The sequence below is a fragment of the Sinocyclocheilus anshuiensis genome, unplaced genomic scaffold (assembly GCF_001515605.1).
Source record: "Sinocyclocheilus anshuiensis isolate Anshui unplaced genomic scaffold, SAMN03320099.WGS_v1.1 scaffold2470, whole genome shotgun sequence".
Taxonomy (NCBI): Eukaryota; Metazoa; Chordata; class Actinopteri; order Cypriniformes; family Cyprinidae; genus Sinocyclocheilus; species Sinocyclocheilus anshuiensis.
In genome coordinates this window covers 121,388-141,964 of record NW_015560624.1, presented here as the reverse complement: position 1 = coordinate 141,964, position 20,577 = coordinate 121,388, and the positions used below count along the sequence as shown (strand labels likewise).

The 20,577-nt window shown below is 34.1% G+C and overlaps 1 protein-coding gene across 1 annotated transcript in view; it reads left to right on the top strand.

Moving 5' to 3' along the window:
• The first annotated feature begins 3,780 nt into the window (after positions 1-3,780).
• Positions 3,781-20,577, top strand: part of LOC107681913 (cylicin-1-like) — a 58,506-nt gene continuing 41,709 nt past the window's right edge. Inside the window, exon 1 of the mRNA XM_016478285.1 lies at positions 3,781-3,858. Coding sequence (XP_016333771.1) covers positions 3,781-3,858 — 78 coding nt within the window. The remainder of the gene's footprint in view (positions 3,859-20,577) is intronic.

Genomic DNA, 20,577 nt, shown 5'->3' with positions numbered 1-20,577 from the left:
GCATGTTCTAGTACACCCCCAAAACAAAATCAAGACTTTGTAAAAGAGCATAATAGGACCCCTTTAAAGACTGTTTTAACTGAACAGAATCAGCCGTGAGTTTTAGTGGTCTGGTGTTTGATTATATGGAGTCTGACACACGTTACTGCAGCAGTATCTTTATCTTCTAATCAGCCGTTGTGGTTTGTCACGCGTGACAGTGTTTTGCTGCTACTCGAGTCTGTAAGTTCCCCCGAGAGCGATTGCTCGTCCTCCTCTATCTGTCTTCCTCATCTCACACATTGTCTTCCCTTTTCACCTGCAGTCAAATGCTCCATTGATGGCTCCATCGCTCCTCTGTGGGCTCCTGCTGCGGGGCGAGTCTTCATCCCACACTCAGTGGATCTGACCGCCGGACGAAGGATCAGTCATTCGTCAGGCGACAGATCGACAGATCGAGGACAGCGGATCAGAGGAACCTGGTGAGCATCACTGATCATCTGCTCATGTGATTTGAATGACAGGAGTGCTGTGTACAGGTGTGGCAGTTCATTGATTAACTCCAGATTTTGTTGTTGTTTTTTTCAGAAGTGCACTGTCAAAATGAGATGACATGAGTGCTTTTGTTTTACAAGTCAATTGTGTGTAAACAGGTGAATCTCTCTGAATCAGTAACTAATCCGGGTCATATTTCACCTCGTAATCATAAGGGAAAAAATTTAAAATATATGTGTATTATCTTTTTAAAAGTTAAAAAGTTGAAGCGCTCCTAAAAGCCTGTTTTAGGACCATTGTGACTTTTTTTTTATTTACATTATTTTCCAAAGTCTCAGTATGGAAAAGCAACAAAAAATTCTCAGAATTTTAAAAGTAAAAAAAAAATAAATACTGATAAATTGGGTCTAAACAGGTGAATCTCTCTGAATTAGTAACAAATACGGTTCATATTTGAGCTCATAATCAAAAGAACAATATGTGAATATTTTAGTGTATATTATATATATTTGTAAAAAAAAATGTAAAAAGTCTTTTTTAGGAGCACTTTTTTAAATTTACATTATTATCCAAATTCGCATTATGGAAAAGCAAAAAAAAAAAAAATAAAAATATATATTATTCAGGGTTTTTCAGCATATTATTTTTATGTTAATCATCCAATTACGGTTCTCATTAGATTCTTAATAATGTCACACACTAATATGGCATTAGGCTTTTTTGCCCTGAATTTTTGAAGTTTTTTTCTTTTTTTTTTTACTTTATAACATAATTGGATGCTTAATTATGATTCTCATTATTGTCACACACTAATATGCTTCTACAGTTGGGACACATTTGAAATACGTTTTAAAGTATTCTACTTTATAGTATAATAATTTAAAATTATAAAGTTATTTTACTTTATAATATAATAATCTTTTATGCTAATCATCCAGTCATGATTCTCATTAGATTCTCATTTTTGTCGCACACTAATATGGTTTTAAAGTAAAGACATTTGACATTTTTAATTTAAATTAGTATCCAATTTATCATTAAGGTAAAGCGACAACTACAAAAATCTCTTAAAAAAATTAAATGTTATTTAAAATAATATTTTGTTTTTTTGTCTTAATTTTTGAAAATGAAAAAGATTTAAATCACTAAATTGAAGTATTTTACTTCATAACAATTTTTATGTTAATCATCCAATTATGATTCTCATTATTATTGGCACACTAACGTGTTTTACAGTAATGAGAATAATGAAAATGACAAAACTCAAAAGGAAACATCTGACGGGCTACAATAATGAGAATTTGTGTTAATTGTCACTAAAATAATCTACAATGCCAAAAAATGGCTTTATGTTCTTTGTCCATTACAATTTCTTTTTTGCTAGAATCACAATTTTGTTTCAGAGAAAGTAAAGGAAAAATATGCTTCTTACTCCAAAGACCTCTCAGATGTGAGATCCTCAAGAGGTTTCGTAAGAAAGAGATCCAGCAGAATTGACTGTTCGTGAGAACGCTGTGTTTATATCGGGCTTTTACAGTCGTGTTTCTCCAGCACATATTAATGATGCATGTCAATGATAGTCTGCAGCAGTTATTTGCTCTGACATGCAGTTACTGTGATCCTAAAACACTGTTAATATTTCATTTCTTGTATTTATTGTTCACAAACAAGCCTCTCAGTTTCTCTGTTTTCTTCCTCTACCCAAAGACCTTCGCTTTTTGTTATTACCGGAACGTAAATTTCATTTTATCACGGGGGTCTGATTTCTGCTGTTCAGTGACCTTGTTTTACTAGTTAATGGCTTTTCGGTGTGGCTGTTTGGGAAAGCAATATAAAGTGTAGTGCATTTAAACACAGGTTTGGTGTGTGAGTTCTAATGGATGTGATTCAGAGAGCTTTCACACACTGAATAACTCTATAATGGCAGAGATTTTCACCACCTTATTGGCTTTCTGTGAACTGTGCACGCTGTTCAAAGCCTTTCGACTCTGATGCCTGGCTTTCTTGGCAGACTTTCTGGCATTATTTTATCTGTAAAAGGGGTCATGAACTGAGAAATCAAATTTCCCTTCATCTTTTGACATATAACAGGTCAATGTACTATAAAAACATCCTGTAAGTTTCAAAACTTTCTCGTTAGTTTAAAAAAACCTCTTATTGAAAGCAAGCTCAGAAAACGACTCGTTTTAGAATGTGCCACTTTATGATGTAATAGTGTGGCTAAGCCCCGCCTCCGCAGGAGAAGAGCAACGCTGGCCCCGCCCACTGGAAATAGGGTAAACAAATTAACTTACAGATATAAATATACTTCCCAAATTGATTGATTACATTAAGATGTTCTTTTTTTGCCATCATTTACAGAAGACACCCACTAAAATGTCATTCAGTGTAACAAAGTTCATACACCAATAAAATCTAATCAGAACTGGAATCATTAAATGACATTTAGGGGCTGTTTACACCTGGTCACTTCATGCGTTTTGTCTGATCGGATAGCTATCCGATCATGAAAAGACCAGGTGTAAATGCCCTCCGAAACGCATTCAAGACGGATACAAATCCGATCGCTCAAAGCTTCAGGAGGTGGTCTGGGTCGCATTCCAGACGAAACTCGACAAGTGTAAATGCATCTGGTTGTTGAAACCACATATGTAAATTTTACTCCTCCCAAAATTATAAAATAATAAACGTGTGAGAGCTGTTATAGGCTATATGACATAATTGTCAGATATGACTGCGCTAATGCAACACGCATCGCTGCGGACGAGTAGCCGAGCATCTCTTCAGCAAGCCGACGCACAAACTGCCGCGAATGAAACAAATTAAGTCGCAGACGGTCAACACACAATCATCTTCATTAAAAGTAGTAAGACAAACTTATCTTTCCCGTGCTGATGCCGCGCGCTCTCCTATTGCGGTCTTTGATCTTGAAATGAGGGAATTGAAGATCGGATTTAAATCCGTTTTGCGACGACACATTAATGTGGCCAAGTGTAAATGGAAACGTTTTAACAAATCAGACGCATGAAATGACCAGGTGTAAACAGGCCCTAAAAGACTCCAATCACATTAAAAGGATCCCAGTGCAGCTCTTAAAAAATAATTAATGACTTCCGGTTTTGCCACCTCCGAAATGGCCGTGTTTTGAAGCAGTTCTCTGATGGCAAACTCGATATGTAAAGGCTGAACCAATAAAACGGGTGAAACATGAATAATATGATGAAAGACTGAGTTAATAAAAAGGATGAAACAAGGTAAACGCGACAAAAAGGAGGAAACTAACATTGCTGTGTCTGACTCGCGGAGATGGCGGCTGAAATTCTAGAGGAGATGAGGGCCATGAGATATGATGTTGCCGGCAAGCTAGAGAGAATAGACGCATCGGTGAAAGAAGTTAAGGACGTGGTTAAAAGCCTTGAGAACTGAATAGAGGAATCAGAGAGAAGGATAAGCGCATCGGAAGATCGTGGGGACACAACTGAACGACTGCTAGCGTACATGCTAACAAAACAGCGCCAACTAGAAGAAAAATGCGAGGACTTGGAGAGCCGATCACGGCGGTCAAACATCCGCATCTATGGAGTCAAAGAGGGGGCTGAAAGAGATAAGACTATGACAGAATTTATAGACAATTTGTTAAAAAACCTCCTCGAACTCCCTGCTGACTGAGATTTGGGCATTGAGCGCGCTCACAGGTCTCTCATCACGGCTCCGACAGATCCTAAAGCATCTCCCAGGTCAATTGTGGTAAAATTCCTGCACTTTCCGACTAAGCAGCAAATCCTGTTCAAGGCATGGAGCAAAAAAGGACTAAAGTACGAGGGGAACAATATCTCACTGGACAATGACTACTCCCTAGATATTCAGCACACACGTAAGGAATATAGAGACATAAAAAGACAGCTAAAAGAACGGCACATAAAGTTTAGATCACCATACCCGGAGTTGCTCAAAGTCTCCTTGGAAACCGGCGAGAAGACCTTGTTCAATGGTCACTGATACATGGTTTAGGAGGAGGAGGTATTGGGGGATGGATAAGCTTGCAATACCTACGCTGTCCATTTTCTTAACTGCAACTAATTTCCTGCAGTTGAAGGCCCAGGCTTCAAGGATTAGGTTCTGGACTCTCCTTCAAATTCTGCCTACAGCACTGTCCATGTGCTTTGTTTTCTCTATATGGGTTATCTATGTGTGGCAAAGAGAACCCACAGGGTGGATTCATTTTGTGGAAGTCCGTAAAAAGTTGAAATATGTTTTGTATATAGTTAGGATTTGTTCATGGTTGTTTGATGTGTTCTATGAATCAGCCGATGGGATGTCTTATTTCCTTTTTGATAGAATTACCTAATGATTGGCAACCCAAAGACATGTCAGCTTAAGGCATTTTATTATGACTATGGTTAAGATAGTGAGCTATGATGTCAAGGGTTTGCATAGTCCTATAAAGAGAAAGAACATTTTCAACCAGCTTAAACAAATGAATATCCAAATTGTTTTTCTGCAGGAGACACATCTCTCAGATAAGGAACATGAGAAACTGTCTAGATCATGGGTCTCTCAGGGGTTTTTCCTCCCACTCATCAGGACGTCGGAGGGGTGTGGCAATATTGTTTCATAAATCAGTACAATTCAGTGTATGTTCAAAATATTCAGACAATGAGGGGCGATTTATCCTAATTAATGGCTCTTTATCTGGGGTTATGATATCATTGTTTAACATGTATACACCCAATGAGATAAATACCAAGTTTATGAATAAAATGTTCAGTTTGGTCAATGAAAAGGCTCAAGGTCGGCTACTTATGGGTGGAGACTTCCATTGTGTGATATCCCCACTGGCATAAACCCCTCTCTATAATGAGTAAGGCCTTGAAGAATAACTGTGTGGAATCAGGAATGATTGATATCTGGAGACACCTACATCCTAGAGACGTCTTACTCTCATCCACATAACTCATACTCTAGAATTGACTATTTTTTCGTTTCTGGAGATGAAACATACAGAGTTATTGACTGTAAAATTCACAACATCACATTATCAGATCATGCGCCAGTGTCATTCGTTTGGGATATGGAAGGGGATGCTTCTACGAAATTGTGGCGGTTAAACACTCCTTTGTTAGGACACCCAGCATTTCAAACATATATTGAATCCGAGTTTAAATATTACCTAGATATGAATATTACCGGAGATGTATCTGCGGTCATTCTCTGGGAGGCAGCGAAAGCAGTTTTAAGGGGTGGAGTGATCGCTTATGCATCTGCTTTAAAGAAAACAAAAATAACTAAGCGTACTGAATTAGAAAATAAAGTTTGTAAGCTGGAAGAGCAACACAAGCAGAACAGTACCGTGGAAAATTAAATTCAGCTTACAGAAGCGAGAAGGAAATTGGATGAACTGCTCACTGACCAGGTAGAACGTAACTTAAGATTTCTAAAACAACATTTCTATGAGTATGGTTCTAGGGCGAGTAAACTACTTGCATTCCAGCTCAGGAATAAAAAGAGGGCTTAACACAGTTTAAAAAATCAGGACTAATGATTCTAATAAACCCTTTATTTTTAAACCAAAGGAAATAGCAGATGCATTTGCTTCATTTTATAAAGGTCTATATTCAGAAAATAAAGAAGAATTAGATATAGAAGAGATAGATGTATATTTAAAAGACATAAATTTAACTCAGATGAGTCTTACCGACTCTGAAGCAATTGATGCTCCTATTACTGTGCAAGAGATCAATGAGGCTATTTTACAATTGAAAAACAATAAAAGTCCTGGAACTGATGGATTCAATAATGAGTTTTATAAGACTTTTAGAAGCCAAATTTGTCCACGGTTAGCAGAGGCTTACGCTGATGCTCATAACAATAGTAATTTGCCATCCACGTGGAAAGAAGCAATTATATCTGTTATTTATAAAGAAGGTAAAGACCTGACTGACTGTGCTGGATATAGACCTATAGCTCTACTTAATACTGATTGTAAATTGCTGACTTCAATTTTAGCAAAAAGAGTAAACACGGTAATTACATCTCTGATACACAATGACCAAACTGGCTTCATAACTGGAAGGCATCTGCAAGATAATATCCGTAGGTTACTTATAACATTATGTCCTATAGTTCAACTCTCTCTGAACCTTGAATGGCACTGGCGCTCGATGCTGAGAAGGCTTTTGACCGAGTGTCATGGCCTTTTCTGCTCAAAGTGTTAAAAAAATTCGGATTTGGTCCTAACTTTATTCACTGGATAAAGCTGCTGTACTCTGCTCCCCAAGGTATTGTTAGGGTTAATGGTTAATTTGTCTCAACCTTTACACTTGAACGGGGAACGAGACAGGGATGCCCACTGTCTCCTCTTCTTTATGCCCTTTGTATAGAGCCATTAGCTGAGATAATTAGGAACATTCAGGGAATAAGAATAGGAAGAGACATGCATAAAGTGTCATTATATGCAGATGACGTAATTGTATATATTTCTGATCCATTACACTCTGTCCCCACACTAATGGAATGTATTAACCAATTTGGTAAACATTCAGGTTATAAAATCAATGTTGGGAAAACTGAAGCTCTAGCTATGAATACTCTTATTACTACACAAGTCCTCCTTTTCTTTCAGATGGCCCAAAGAGGGGATTAAGTATCTAGGTGTGGTTATACCTTGACGGTAATTACGCAAAGTTATTAGAAAAAATTTATTCAGATTTAAGGAGATGGAATATACTACCTTTTTCTTTAACTAGGAGAATAGAAGCTGTTAGAATGAATGTATTACCACGGCTCTTATTCCTTTTCCAGACCCTTCCATTGTCCGGTATCCAAAAGATTTATAATCTTCCTAAGGTGCTTTCTTTGTTAACAAACATAACATGGATAAAGAACTTCACTCCCTTGAAAACGTTTGAACAACTTGCTACTGAATTTGCTCTCCCTAGGGCTGTTTTTAATAAGTATCTCCAGATTCGAAGTTTCCTTTTTAAACATCCAAATTGGAAAATGTTCAAAACTACCCCATCAGCAATTGAGACTTTGTTGATTAATGTGCAGAATGGTAACAAGATCCTTAGACCAATTAGCTGTATATACAGGGCTCTGGAAGGCATGAAGAAAGACAACACATATTACATAAAGTTAAAATGGGAGAAGGAGCTCAAGGTAGTGATATCTGGCGAGAATTGGGCTGAAATACATGTAGAAACATATAGAATAACATGTCGTAGAATTTGTAGAGAATACAATTGGAAGGTGACTAATCGTTATTTTCGAACGCCCCAAATCGTAGCCAAATTTAATTCAAGTCAATCCAGCGCCTGTTAGAGTGAGTGTGGAGAACAAGTAGCAACGCATACACACATCTTTTGGGAGTGCCCTATTCTAGTCCCTTACTGGACAAATGTATTTGGTTTCATTAATAACATTTTTCAAGTTAATTTACCCAGAGACCCTTTAATAGCTATCTTGGGAGTTAAGACAGATTTAATAAACAGTGAGAGAGAAGATACCTCCTACGAATACTCCTAGTTGTAGCAAAGAAGAATATTACAATTAAACGGCTTCACAGAAGGCTTGATGAATGCTTACGGACAGTGAGAGAAATCTATGAGATGGAAAAAATAACGTACAGTTTATGACTCAAAATGAGAAACCCTTAATGAAAGAGCTGGGTGAGATATGGGCTGGAAGCTTTTAAACACCTTTTTTTTTTTTCATTTGAATGGATTGGCTGGTTAACTCTTTGTCATTATTGAACATTTTGATCCCATCCAAGGCTGTTGTTATGTGTTTATTGGTTTTGATGGTTTCGTTATAGTGGTGTATTGTTATTCCAAATTTGTTTTTATTTTTTTCTTGTCTTTGCTCTGTACTCTTCTTGTCATTCTGTAAAATGTAGTTATGATGTGGGTTAATAAAAAATAAGTAAAAACAAAAATTATTATCATTTTAAATCTTTACCAATCTTTGCCACGATCCTTCAAACCACTAGGTTTGACCCATGTGTCAGCAAGGTGTTTTAAATAATTAAAAATCTAATAGAAATTAGTATGATCACTTATTCTTTTATATATTTTAATAAGTACAGGTGAGAATAAGTATGTTGTTTCATTTTTACATAAATATATCTATTGCGCTGAACTAATTTCTTGACTTTGTATTTTCTCAAAAGTCATTTGAAACATTAAAGTAGACACTTTACTTGCATTTAATATTTTTTGTGTATGTAAAATCCCTTTTGTCAATTTAATTTTATCGGACACCGAAGTTTTCTGAAATGTTGTTTCAATATGCACAATTTAATATGCACTACTTTGCATAATATTCCAGAAAATTGTTTGATTTAATTTACATATTAGATTTAAAGATTTTTACAGAGGGTATTTTGGATTTTTCTTTATCACTCCAAAAGTCTGAAAATACTGTCAACTGCCAGAAAAAAATACAGTTTTGCCATGTTTTAGGAATAAAATGTTATATAAAACCAGGCGAATGATATATGAACAAACCCTTCTATAAAATCCTTCAGAATATAGAGAGGAATAAAACTCTAAGTTTTGGTGTATGTAAGTCCTGCTGGAGTGGAGAAAAAAACTCATTTTGAGAAAACGGCCTTTAAAGGTACAGTACTGTAATTTAAATCTATAGACGCAAACAGAAAAAGCGCAAAAAATAAAACCAGGCAAATGATATATGAACAAACCCCTCAGTAAAACCCTTCAGAATATCGAAAGGAATAAAACTGCTAAGTTTGGTGTTTGTAAGTGCTGCTGAAGTGGAGAAACATTTTGAGAAAATGGCCTTTAAAGATACGATTGTAATTAAAATCACAGACAAAGTGCAATAAAATAAACCCGTAAAAGTGTATGCTGGATGCCTTAAAAAAATGTTCAGTTATTTCTACTTAAAAATAGAAACTTTGACAAAAATGTTTCAGTTCATATTAGATTTTTATTTATCTGTAAGGGATATTAGGTGAAACTATCTAAGACCAAGTTAAATCATAACTGAGCTATTGAAAAAGCAGCCTGTGAGATTTCCTCCAGTCGTTGGATGATAAAGACGGAGTCATTACTAAATGCACAATGGCATTACAGTTGCCAGCTAAAACAAATGCATCTGCCAATAACCATGAAGACCAGAGTTGTGCCATAATATTCCATCTTATCCGCAGATTAATCATGTTAAATGTAAAAAATGACACTGGATCCAGCCAATGGCACACTGGCAGCGAATCAGACAGAAAATGACATGCCATTAATTACCATGACTAATTACAAAACCCTCCACCCCGTCACCATGACGACCACATTCGACTTCATTCTGAGTTTGTTCGTTACAGCATCCGACCTCGGGATTCTGAACGGGGAATCAGAACGAAGCAACAACTTCAACTGTCATAATACCTTACGAGAGTTAATTTTGTGGTCTGACAGACGCTGTGCACTGTAAATCACTGTATTTATTCTCAATGATACTCATTAACGACTCAGAGGAGTAGAATTTCACATTTGAATGGCATTGAGTGGTTGCCAGGGTGCTGCTATGAGGTTGCTAGGGTGTTCTGGGTGGTTGCTAGGTGGTCCTCAGCAGGGTTATTAGTAAATTAAAACTTAAACCATTAAAAAATAATAATAAAATGAAAAACTTTATAGATATTTAACTTTTATAGATATTAAAAATATTTAAACATTTAAAGACATATTTATAAAAATAAAAAATCCCAACAATAATGACTAAAACTTTAACTTAAAATGGAAACAGGAAATATAAAAATAAAAACTAATTCAAAAATATTAATAAAAACTATAATAGTACCTCCATTATACTAAAATAACACTGGTACCCAGCAGTTGTAGTATTTATGTACTATGTTGTGTTGTAGTATTATTTATATACTGTTATATTTTTATTAATATTTTGAATTAGCTTTCATTTTTTATTTTCAGTTCATTTTTTCAATTAATATATTTTTAATTCAGTTAATTTAGTTTTAATTTTAGTTTAATTTAAATTTGAAGTAACTTTGTAATTATGTTTTTATACATTTTAGTTTTTTAATTTAGTTTTAATTTATTTTAATTTCAGTTTTAGTTTTTATTTATTTTCACTTAATAATTTCAGTAATTATTCACTAATAAATCTAGTAATAAAGTAGTTAATCCAGTTATAAATCCAGCTGCCAAAGCTACATTTAAAAAAAATAATTATTATATATATATATATATATATATAGATATATATATATAGTAATACAAAAAACTACTTGTCTCAGACGTGTGAAGGAGACTATCGGCTCCTTGTTTGTTTGTTTAGCGGGTTGGTCAAGCTTTTCCACCAAGTATACAAAGCAGTGACATTTTACTATCTTTGATATACTATTATTGTTTTTTTTTTTTTTTTATTATTATTATTATTTTTTTTTTAGTTTTTCATCTAGTTTTCTTCATTTTTTTTAAATTAACAAAAACGTTTTGAATAGTGTTAGTTAATGATAATAACCCTGGTCCAAGTTCTTGATTGTCTATGATTTATCTTATGTTGTCTTTATAAATTAAGTAAATCACTAAATTAAAATATTATAGTAAATTCTTCTATACCACAGATTTATCTGAATAAGTACTCCAAGCTTGGCTGCAGAAACCGGCGTAAAAGCTGTGTTCAAATGTGAATCATTTCAAGTGACGTGCTTTGGGTTTTTCTGCTGTTCTTGGCAAGCCGCTTGCTCTTTGTATTGATTGTTTATGAATGAACGAATAGCACAAAGCTTTTCCTGAGCTGATTAAAAATGATGGTTTATCTAAGGCATTCCTCCACACGCTGCTTCAGAGAAGCATTTTATATACAAGAGCGTCTTTGAAGAGCGACTCCAAAGGGGTTTTCTGTCAAAAATGAATAACACTTTTATTTCCTTTATGAAGCTTGTGAAAAGAGGACGACTAAACCGAATCAATGAGGAAAAGCAAAGAGCGCAGACAGACTTCATCTGCCTAATCAATGGTGTCTTAAACGTGACGAGTTGATTTTACGCCTGCAGAATTGAAGGTTTGGCACTAGTGCTGGTGTATAGGTCTCCCTTAATTGATGTCCTTTTTTGCAGTGCGTTTCTGAAGATGGTGCCGGTTCATGGTAGGGTGGAGACATCTTTTGCTTGATGAGCGCTGAAAGGTCACCTTCTACCCACAGCCACGCTCCCAGAGGAGTCGACCCGAGTCACGCTGCCGCACTCAACTGACATTTGCTTTTCAGAGGGGACAATCTGGCAATGAACTGAAAATTGAAAGGAAGAAAAAGGGCCAAATCTTTCATTCAAGTCTCATGTAACTCTCAAGAAAGAGAGAAGATTCTGTTTTGTCAAAAAAGGCTGTTCTATAAGTTCATCTTGTGTGTTTCACTAGATACAAAGACATTTGAATTGCATATAAAATTTCCATGCATTTGGATTACACCGTTTTAACGTAAGCTAATAAAATAATAATGTGATGCATATTTGTCAGTCATAAATAAATGAATCAGGTCAGATTTCTGTAATAGTGCAAGGGTTATTATAGTTAAATCTAAAACTCAAAAAATGTTACATGAAATTAAATTATAATTTTTCATTTAGTTTAACAATGTGCTAATAACTATAAATTAAAATTGAAATAAAAATGAATACAAAATAGATAGACATTTAAAAACAATAAAAACTAATAAAATTACAGCTCAACAAAAATTACTAAGTCTTTAACTAACATTAACAATATAAAATAAAAATAAAATTAATTCAAAATATTAATAAAAACTATAATAGTTTCTTAATAATACTAAAAAGACACTGAATAGTAATAATAAAATGAATGTGTTTTAAATACACAGTTTATATATTTATCATCAAAAATCCAATTTGTTTCATACGTTTTAAAGAATTAAATATTGCGTGTTTCACAATTTGAATACATTAGTTGTAAAAAAATATCATTATTTAAGTAAAATAAATAGATGCAAATAGTTTATAATAAGCTTTGCATTTATTTATTTATTTAATTAATTAATTATTTGAGTCCTGAAATCTTACCTGTTTTATGTATGACTGATAAATATACACATTATATATTAAATATATACAAATAAATCAATAAGTTTATTATTTTCTTAAAAATGTGTAATCCAAATACATGGAAATTTTATATGCAATTTCACATTTAATCTAAATACAAATCTTTTTTGATTGCATAATAATGCAGTGTAAAACATTTTTTTTTTCAGTGGCCTCTGTTGTATTCATAGCACACTGAATATACATAATTTTACTGGTGAGAGCGACTCTAGAGGCCAAGATATTAACTAGACATAATGATTCATTTAATTCAAAGCATTTAGAATAAAAAATGGCAGCCCAATGGAGTCAAACTCTCAAATTAGATGCAATCATTCATACATCATTTTATATTAATGTTATGCGACTAATTGAAAATCCATTAAACTAAGCTGTAAAAATGAAAGATTGGTAATCTTCCCAGGGAGCGTGTTTTCAGAGAATTTCTTTGGCTCATGGAGATTTCAATTACTAAGAGCCGTCCTCTTGGAATTGGGTTCTGCATTAGAAATGGTGTTATTTAGCTCATAATTTCTGCACAGAATAGCGTGTGAAGCACATTTGACCTGACTAATGCGATATGAACAGGCAAGATGCAGTAAATAAATGTTTTTACTTTTTTGGCAGGTGCTCGAGTGGCAGGTATCCCTCTCATAATTATTTATAAAAAATTAAGGTTACATACATCTTTTAATTACACCAAATAACACTATAGGACACTATAGAGTCGTTGAATCATTGACTCACTCGATTTGATTCTGAATCATTCATGAACAACACACTACAAGAGCAAAAACAGTCAAAATTGACAATAATGAGTCACTTAATATTAACTTATTGTTATTGAACTGTTATAAAACTATCACATTTGCAGTCATGCTGATATTTGGGTAAACAGCACTTTCTGCTTGTGTGATATTGCTTAAGTATACTTGGAATAAATATAAAAAAAACAAAAATGCATACCGGGACAAATTCATATCTTAAATTTTGGGGGCATGTTTTATTAATTTTGGTGGCATTTCCAGCCTTGCACAATGCTATTTTATGCCAATGCCAGAAAAGTTTGCTTGCTTAATGGTTGAAATATATGCAGCGTTCCATGCATTAGACCCGGGATTTGTTTTCCTGTCTTTTTTAGCCGTCTAGCTGCTGATATATTGTTGTAAACTCATTGCACTAACAGTTGGATATTTCATGAGCACTGGTTATAGGCATGAGCTTCAAATCTACCAACGATCAGAAACAAACTCTGACTTTATTTTCACAGATAAAAGGCTGTATTTAGAGCAGCACTGTTTACTGACTTGAAAAATCAGGCTGTTAAAGGCCATGTCTGATGCTAAACCAAAGCTTAGTATACATAATATTTTTCTTAGAAGCTGTCAATATGTTTCATAGAATTTTTTTTGTTTAGGTTGTGTCCGTGTTTGTAATTTGTGTCTTGTGTCCGTTTTGAGAATCTGGAGCAGTTTAATTATTTGTTCTATTTTAGCTCAGTGTTAAGTGAGAATATTATGTTTAAGTCATTATTTGTTCATGCAGAGATGAATATAAAAAAATGAAAAGGTGCATGTGTTTCTAACCAAACCGTAGGTGAACATGCTGAGCGTTCAGAATATTTTTATTAGGCTGCCTGTTGAAGATGTCAGTATGTTTCATGTGAATCTATAGCTCCGTTTCTGTAACTGAAGAACTGGGGCTGTCGGTGTGCCGAAAAAATAAATCGGCGCCTATGGTTGCATGGCATGTTAGTGAATTTGGGGGCGGGGCTATCAAGATAGGGGTGTGTTTGTTTTGGTGATTTCAAATATCAACAATGTTTCTCAGAAATCGCTTACTGCACCTTTAATGTTCTGGGAAGGTTCTCTCAAAGTTATGAACAAACCTTCTTCCAGTAACGTTAATAGAACGTTTGTTCAGAGTTATCTGGACTTTAATAATGTTCTCAAAACTTTAGCGCAAAAACATTATTTATACATCGTTCATGGAATGTACTGAAATGTTTTAGTTAAATGTTAGTCTATCATTTTTTAAATATTGCTACTTATTTCAAAATGTTCCGGGAAAATTCAAAAGTAACGTTCCTATAATGTTTGCAAAATGATAAAATTAAATGTTAGCTAAATGTTTTTAGAATATATTGTTGTTAGTTCGGTATAATGGAAGTGAATGGGATCTGAAACTGTTTGGTTACCAACATTCTTCAAAATATCTTCTTTTATGTTTAACTGAACAAAGAAAGTTATACAGGTTTGGAACGACATAAGGGTGAGTAAATAATGGGGGGGGAAATCATTTTTGGGTGAACTATATCTTTAAAAACAACACAAACAATAACACTGTAGACTCAACATCATATTAAAAGATATTAGAGATTGTTTAGCTAAAAAAAAGATTTTAAAGAATGTTTTTAACCAAACTGTTTCGGTTCCCATTGACTTCCATTGTATTTTTTGTCCGTGTAATGGAAGTCAATGGGAACGGAAACGGTTTAGTTAGTAATTCTTCAAAATATCTTCTTTTGTGTTCCACAGAACAAAGAAAGTCATACAAGTTTGTAACGACATGAAGGTGAGTAAATAATGACAGAATTTTCATTCAATATTCAGCCAAAAATTAAAGTGCAGTCATTTGCTGTTGTATACAAAATGACATGAGGGTGTGTAAATGATGACAGAATTTCCGTTTTGGGGTGGACTATCCCTTTAAGACAAAAGTAACATTGATATTTGTGAACCCTTTTTCAGCATTTCTATGTGGGAACAAGTTCAGACTGAAGTCTACGACAGTTCTCCAAAACTGCACTCTTTGACCTCTGTGTTTAACTTAATTTGCTGTGATGGTGTAGTCATACTATTACAGACCGCCTCAGTAATCCACATTTCCGCTCGATTAGAAACATCAGTAGGGCTTCGGTGGGACGAACTCTGTCATCTGTTATGTGATTTGCTCATTCATCATGTCTGAAGCGAGCCGCTCCACCCACAGGAAAACAAATGTGAGACTGAGAAGTTATGCATTTTTCAACTTGAGTGAAGACGTTCTGTGGCGTCTGTGAAAGATGAACTTCATGCTTTATACACACCTGTCCCCCCACTGCATTAGTTAAGCTTTATGAGCTGCTGCATTGTGACTGTCGGATCTGGGTTTGCTTGAGAATGAAGCTGCTTTCCTCTAATTTACAGAAAAAAAGATTTTAGTAATAGATCTAGTGTTTGTTTCTGCTATACGGAGTGAAAGATAAAAAAGGTAATTGCGACTTTTTGTCTTAAAAGTCAGTCTTTTTTCTCTCAATTTTGAGTTTATATCTTGGTATTCTTTTTTTCCCTAAGAATTGTGAGATATAAAGTCGGAATTGCGAGATAAACACATTTCTGAGAAGAAAAGTCAGAATTGTGAGATATAAACATGCAACTGCGAGAAAAAAAAAACTGAATTGTGTGAAAAAATTACACAATTACCTTTTTTATGTTTATTCCATGGAGGAAACAAAAATAGTTAAAATTGTAGTTATAAACTCAGAATTATGAGAAGATTTACAATTTACAAGAATTACAATTCTGAGAAGAAGAGTCTAAACTGTGCAATATAAACTCACAATTGCAAAAAAAAATAAAAATTAGATTAAAATTACGCAATTACCTTTTTTATGTTTTATTCTGCGGCAGAAACAAAAAAAAGTTAGGAACTCAGAATTGCAAGATGTAAACGCAGAGTTCTGAGAAGAAAAAAACAATCAGAATTGTAAGATATAAACAATGAAATTGCAAGTAAAAATTCAGAGTTCTGAGTTTATAGAGTTCATAATTGAGAGAGAAAAAAGTCTGAATTGTGAGATAAAAAGTCGATGCTTTTTTTATCCCGTGGCAGAAACAGGCTTCCACACAGAACGGATGTCTCAGACTGTGCTCAGATTTTCTGCTATCAAAAGTCAGAGATCTCTATATGATCTCAAACATTTCTCATCAAATTCTCCAAAGATCAGGGGCCTCATTTATAAAATACTGCGTAGAAAGAATCCTAAATTTGATTTTACGATCATTTCTCAAAGTGCGTACGTGTGATTCATAGAATGAACGTACGCACAGAAAACGTGCGTACGCCTCTCTTTTAGATGTGAAATCTATAAATTGCAATGATCTTGAAATTGTGCGCAGCTGAACAGTTTCAGATCTCCGCCCTGTAAACAATGTCTAATTAATGTCCTTGACTTATAAAAGAGCACCTGACAATGTCCAAATCTTTTACAAGTGGCAAGAATGGCTTATATTTTCAAAAGCCTGCAGCACTCGGGCAAACAAAAGTGCATACGTCTGCTCAGACCGTGACGTGGCGCTAAGCTCTTTTCCTCGTCAAAGACCGTTTTTATACATATGAACGTTGCCGTGGATTTTTGCGTACGCACAGATTTTATCGTTTTATAAATGAGGCCCCAGATGATCTGAGCTGCTCCAGATTCAACTATTGACTCATTTATGTGGTTTTATTTGTCCAAAGGAATGAAACTGAAGTCTGCTGAGTTATAAAAGAGCAACTTCTGAGAAACCAAATATTCCTCTGGAGAACCTCTGAAGCTTCAGACACGTGTTCCCGGGGCCCGTTCTTCGTACGTAGCTTATTACATCCGAAATTAAATGTCACATCCAAGATGATATCATCGCACTAATCAGGATCTGGCTAATTCGGTTCTTCGAACGCACCTGTTATTGATGATTAGTATGGCCGGATTGAGTTATCTGAGATAATTGCGCGTTCATGGGTTGGTTTAAAAGGGGTTATGCATCGATACTCGAAACCACGATCAGCAATGCAGCGATTGGCTGACGGCAAGACAGCAACTTATTGACATCATATAATTAAAAAGACACCTGACGAAAACCTTGACAAATTTCTGGACTTTTATAAGGAAACAGCCAAGCGAACAAAACTACATAAATGTTATAATAGATAAATGAAATGTGCAGTTTTTATTTTATTTAAATTTTTTACATAATTCCCGATTATTTATATTCACGATTTCTAATATTTTACATTTATATTTCAATGTAATTAGCAATTCATTTCATTTTTTATATTTGAACATTTGTTACGTGACAGCATTAATTAAAGTTTCTTAAGGGTCAAGATCATGTTATCTGCATCTCCTGCGCTCCATCAAGACACTCCCATAATATCTGTCAGCACTCAAATTAATGCACGACTCTACATTATCTGTATAGCATGCGTGTAAGACTCGAATACAATTATAAAGTAATAATTTTATGACAAATAAATATGTCAGTGAGTAAAACTGGCTGTGAATATAGTATTAAACACTACACAACATTATTATATTATCGTTAAACTAATTTTTAAATGATTATTATTTTAAATTATTGTCCCTGGATTAGTAGGCGGAGCTGTTGCTATGACAGCAACTCCGGGATGAGCTTCGAAGAACCAAACAATCCAAGATCAGGCCAAATCATCAACAATCAAATCCAGCTAACTGAGTTAGCCGCGTATGAAGAACGGGCCCCAGGTTAGTGGCATTGATGTATTGATATTTAGAATTTTTTTTTTTTTTTAAACACCACAGGTGCATAGGGTAAATAATTATCTAATAGATATCGCCATACTTCCCCAGTTTAATAATCACAGTTTAAATTAAAATTAAGAATTGTTTTGTATTGAGTTTTCTGAAATTTTGTTTAAATATGCAAATGAGGCGTTTTCGAATTAAATGTTTAATTTTGCTGACAACTTAGAGTTAAAGGTGTTTACAGAAGAGATTTTGGATTTCTCTTTTTTATCATTCCATAAATTAGAAAATACTGTCAACAGACAGAAAAAAAAAAACGTTTTCATCATGTTTTAGGAATAAATTGTTAAATATATATCAGCAGGATTACAGATAAATAGAGAGAATAAAGCTGCCAAGTCTGGTTTATGTAAGTTTTACTGAAGTGGAGAAAAAAAAACTCACGGCATTTAAAGATGTATTGTAATTGAAATCTATAGACGGAAATTCATAAAGTGCAATAATAAAATCAGGCAAATTATATATGAACAAACCCCTCAATAAAAACCTTCAGAATATATATGGGAATAAAACTGCTAAGTTTGGTGTTTGTAAGTGCTGCTGAACTAATTTTTATAAAATGATCTTTGAAGATATAGATTGTAATTGAGATCTATAGACGTAAATAAATAAAATGTAAAAAAAAATGAACACTTAAATGTGTATTTTGGATGTTTTTTACTTGTCTTAAAAAGGACATGGAAGCAAAAAACATGCTTTGTTTTGCAGACCTGGCAACCCTTGCTTTAAGGCAAGGCTCTAGAGTTTAGTAGAGACGCCGTGATATGTCTCTACCAATATCAGAGATTACTAAATTGTCCTTAAATGCCTAAAAATTGAATGTCTGCCGTTGTATCCCCACCAATGCCACAATCAAACCCCCTTGCTTTAAGACATGCGCAGAACTGTGTATTCTGATTTGTTGGCTGAATTGTCAAATATTTGTTACAGGTGATATTCCTGGTGTAAGTTCATGATGAGTATAAACTAGAGGTCCAGACAGTCGAGCGTCTGCTTACATGAGGCTGTCAGCAGTGTAAAGCTCCTGGATGGCTTTCTGAGGTTTCTCATTCTCCTCTGTCTCTCTGTGTCACTCGTGTATCCGCTATTATCCTGAAACAAAGTGAATCGATATTTCATCAGTTTTTCTGCTGCTTTGAGGTTGACAGAAACTCAGGACTTGAACCCTCAGGAAAGCGCCGACAACCGGATATCATTATCTGCTCCACAAGACAAAGACGTTTAATCTGGTTCTGTCTGCTGTTTTCAAATGAACTGGAAAGATGAAGAACAGCATCAGAATCGCATACTACAATACTGCTCTTACTAATAAGTATGCACACAATGAATGGTAATTACACTTTCAGACACTAGAGGTGAGTTTTAGTCTCACACCAAATGGCAGAGTCATATTTTTAGATACGGGTCAGAAAGAAAGTATGCAACTCAGTAAGATATTGTTGAATTAAAAAGAAAAACACATTAACTAAACGGATATATAGATAATATAAAAATGTGGATCAAAGAGGGATTGTCAAACCAGCATATTGTATTTATTACATATTACATTATTAATATTTTTGTATTGTTTTTCATGTTTAACATCTTTAATAAGATATCATGTTAAAAAATATATTAATTATTTTTAATGTATTATTTATATTAATATTTTAGTGTCCTTATTTCTTATTACATTTAAATTATTTTTAATGTTTTTTATTAATATTGCAGGTGTCCTAATACATTCTGTAATATCATATTTCATTATTTATTTAATAAAATAATATTTAATAAATGCACCGGGGACCTGATTATAGCACTTAAAACCTGGAGAAGTCAGATTTTCATGATATGTCACCTTTAAGTGGTGGACAAAATGAGAGAGTACATTATAAATATATCTAAAGTATCACCAAACAGAGCTGGTGTGCATCCTGATCCAGCTGTCAGTCTCATAAGTCAATAAGATTTTCTGACCATCTTGTTTGCTGTGAAGGAAAATGTGAGCAGTGATCAGGTGAAACTGACAGTTCGCTCATTTTGTGTTCATTTCAGTGCTCTTATTTTTATATGCATGACTTAATGTAATATAGATTCCCAAATGCTAACATGCACATTAAGTAAAGTAATCAGTTCAAGGATATCTCATCAAAACATGCATATGAAAGCTTTTTAAGCTGGCTCCTTCTCAACTAATAAAAATATGTTCTAAGAACATTCAGCTATAACTTTTCCATCAAGTTATTTTTTGAATGTTCTTTGAATGTTCAAAACATCCCTTTTGTTGTTTTTGTTTATTTTTTTCTGGGTTATATGAACATTGAGGGAACATTCTATTTTATATTAATTATTTTTATGTTTAAATAATATTTTTGTGCTAACATTTGTTAGAATGTAACTTTATCACATTTTACTCTTATTGTTTGTTTTGGAAGCTTGTATCCACCACATGATTAATATATATATA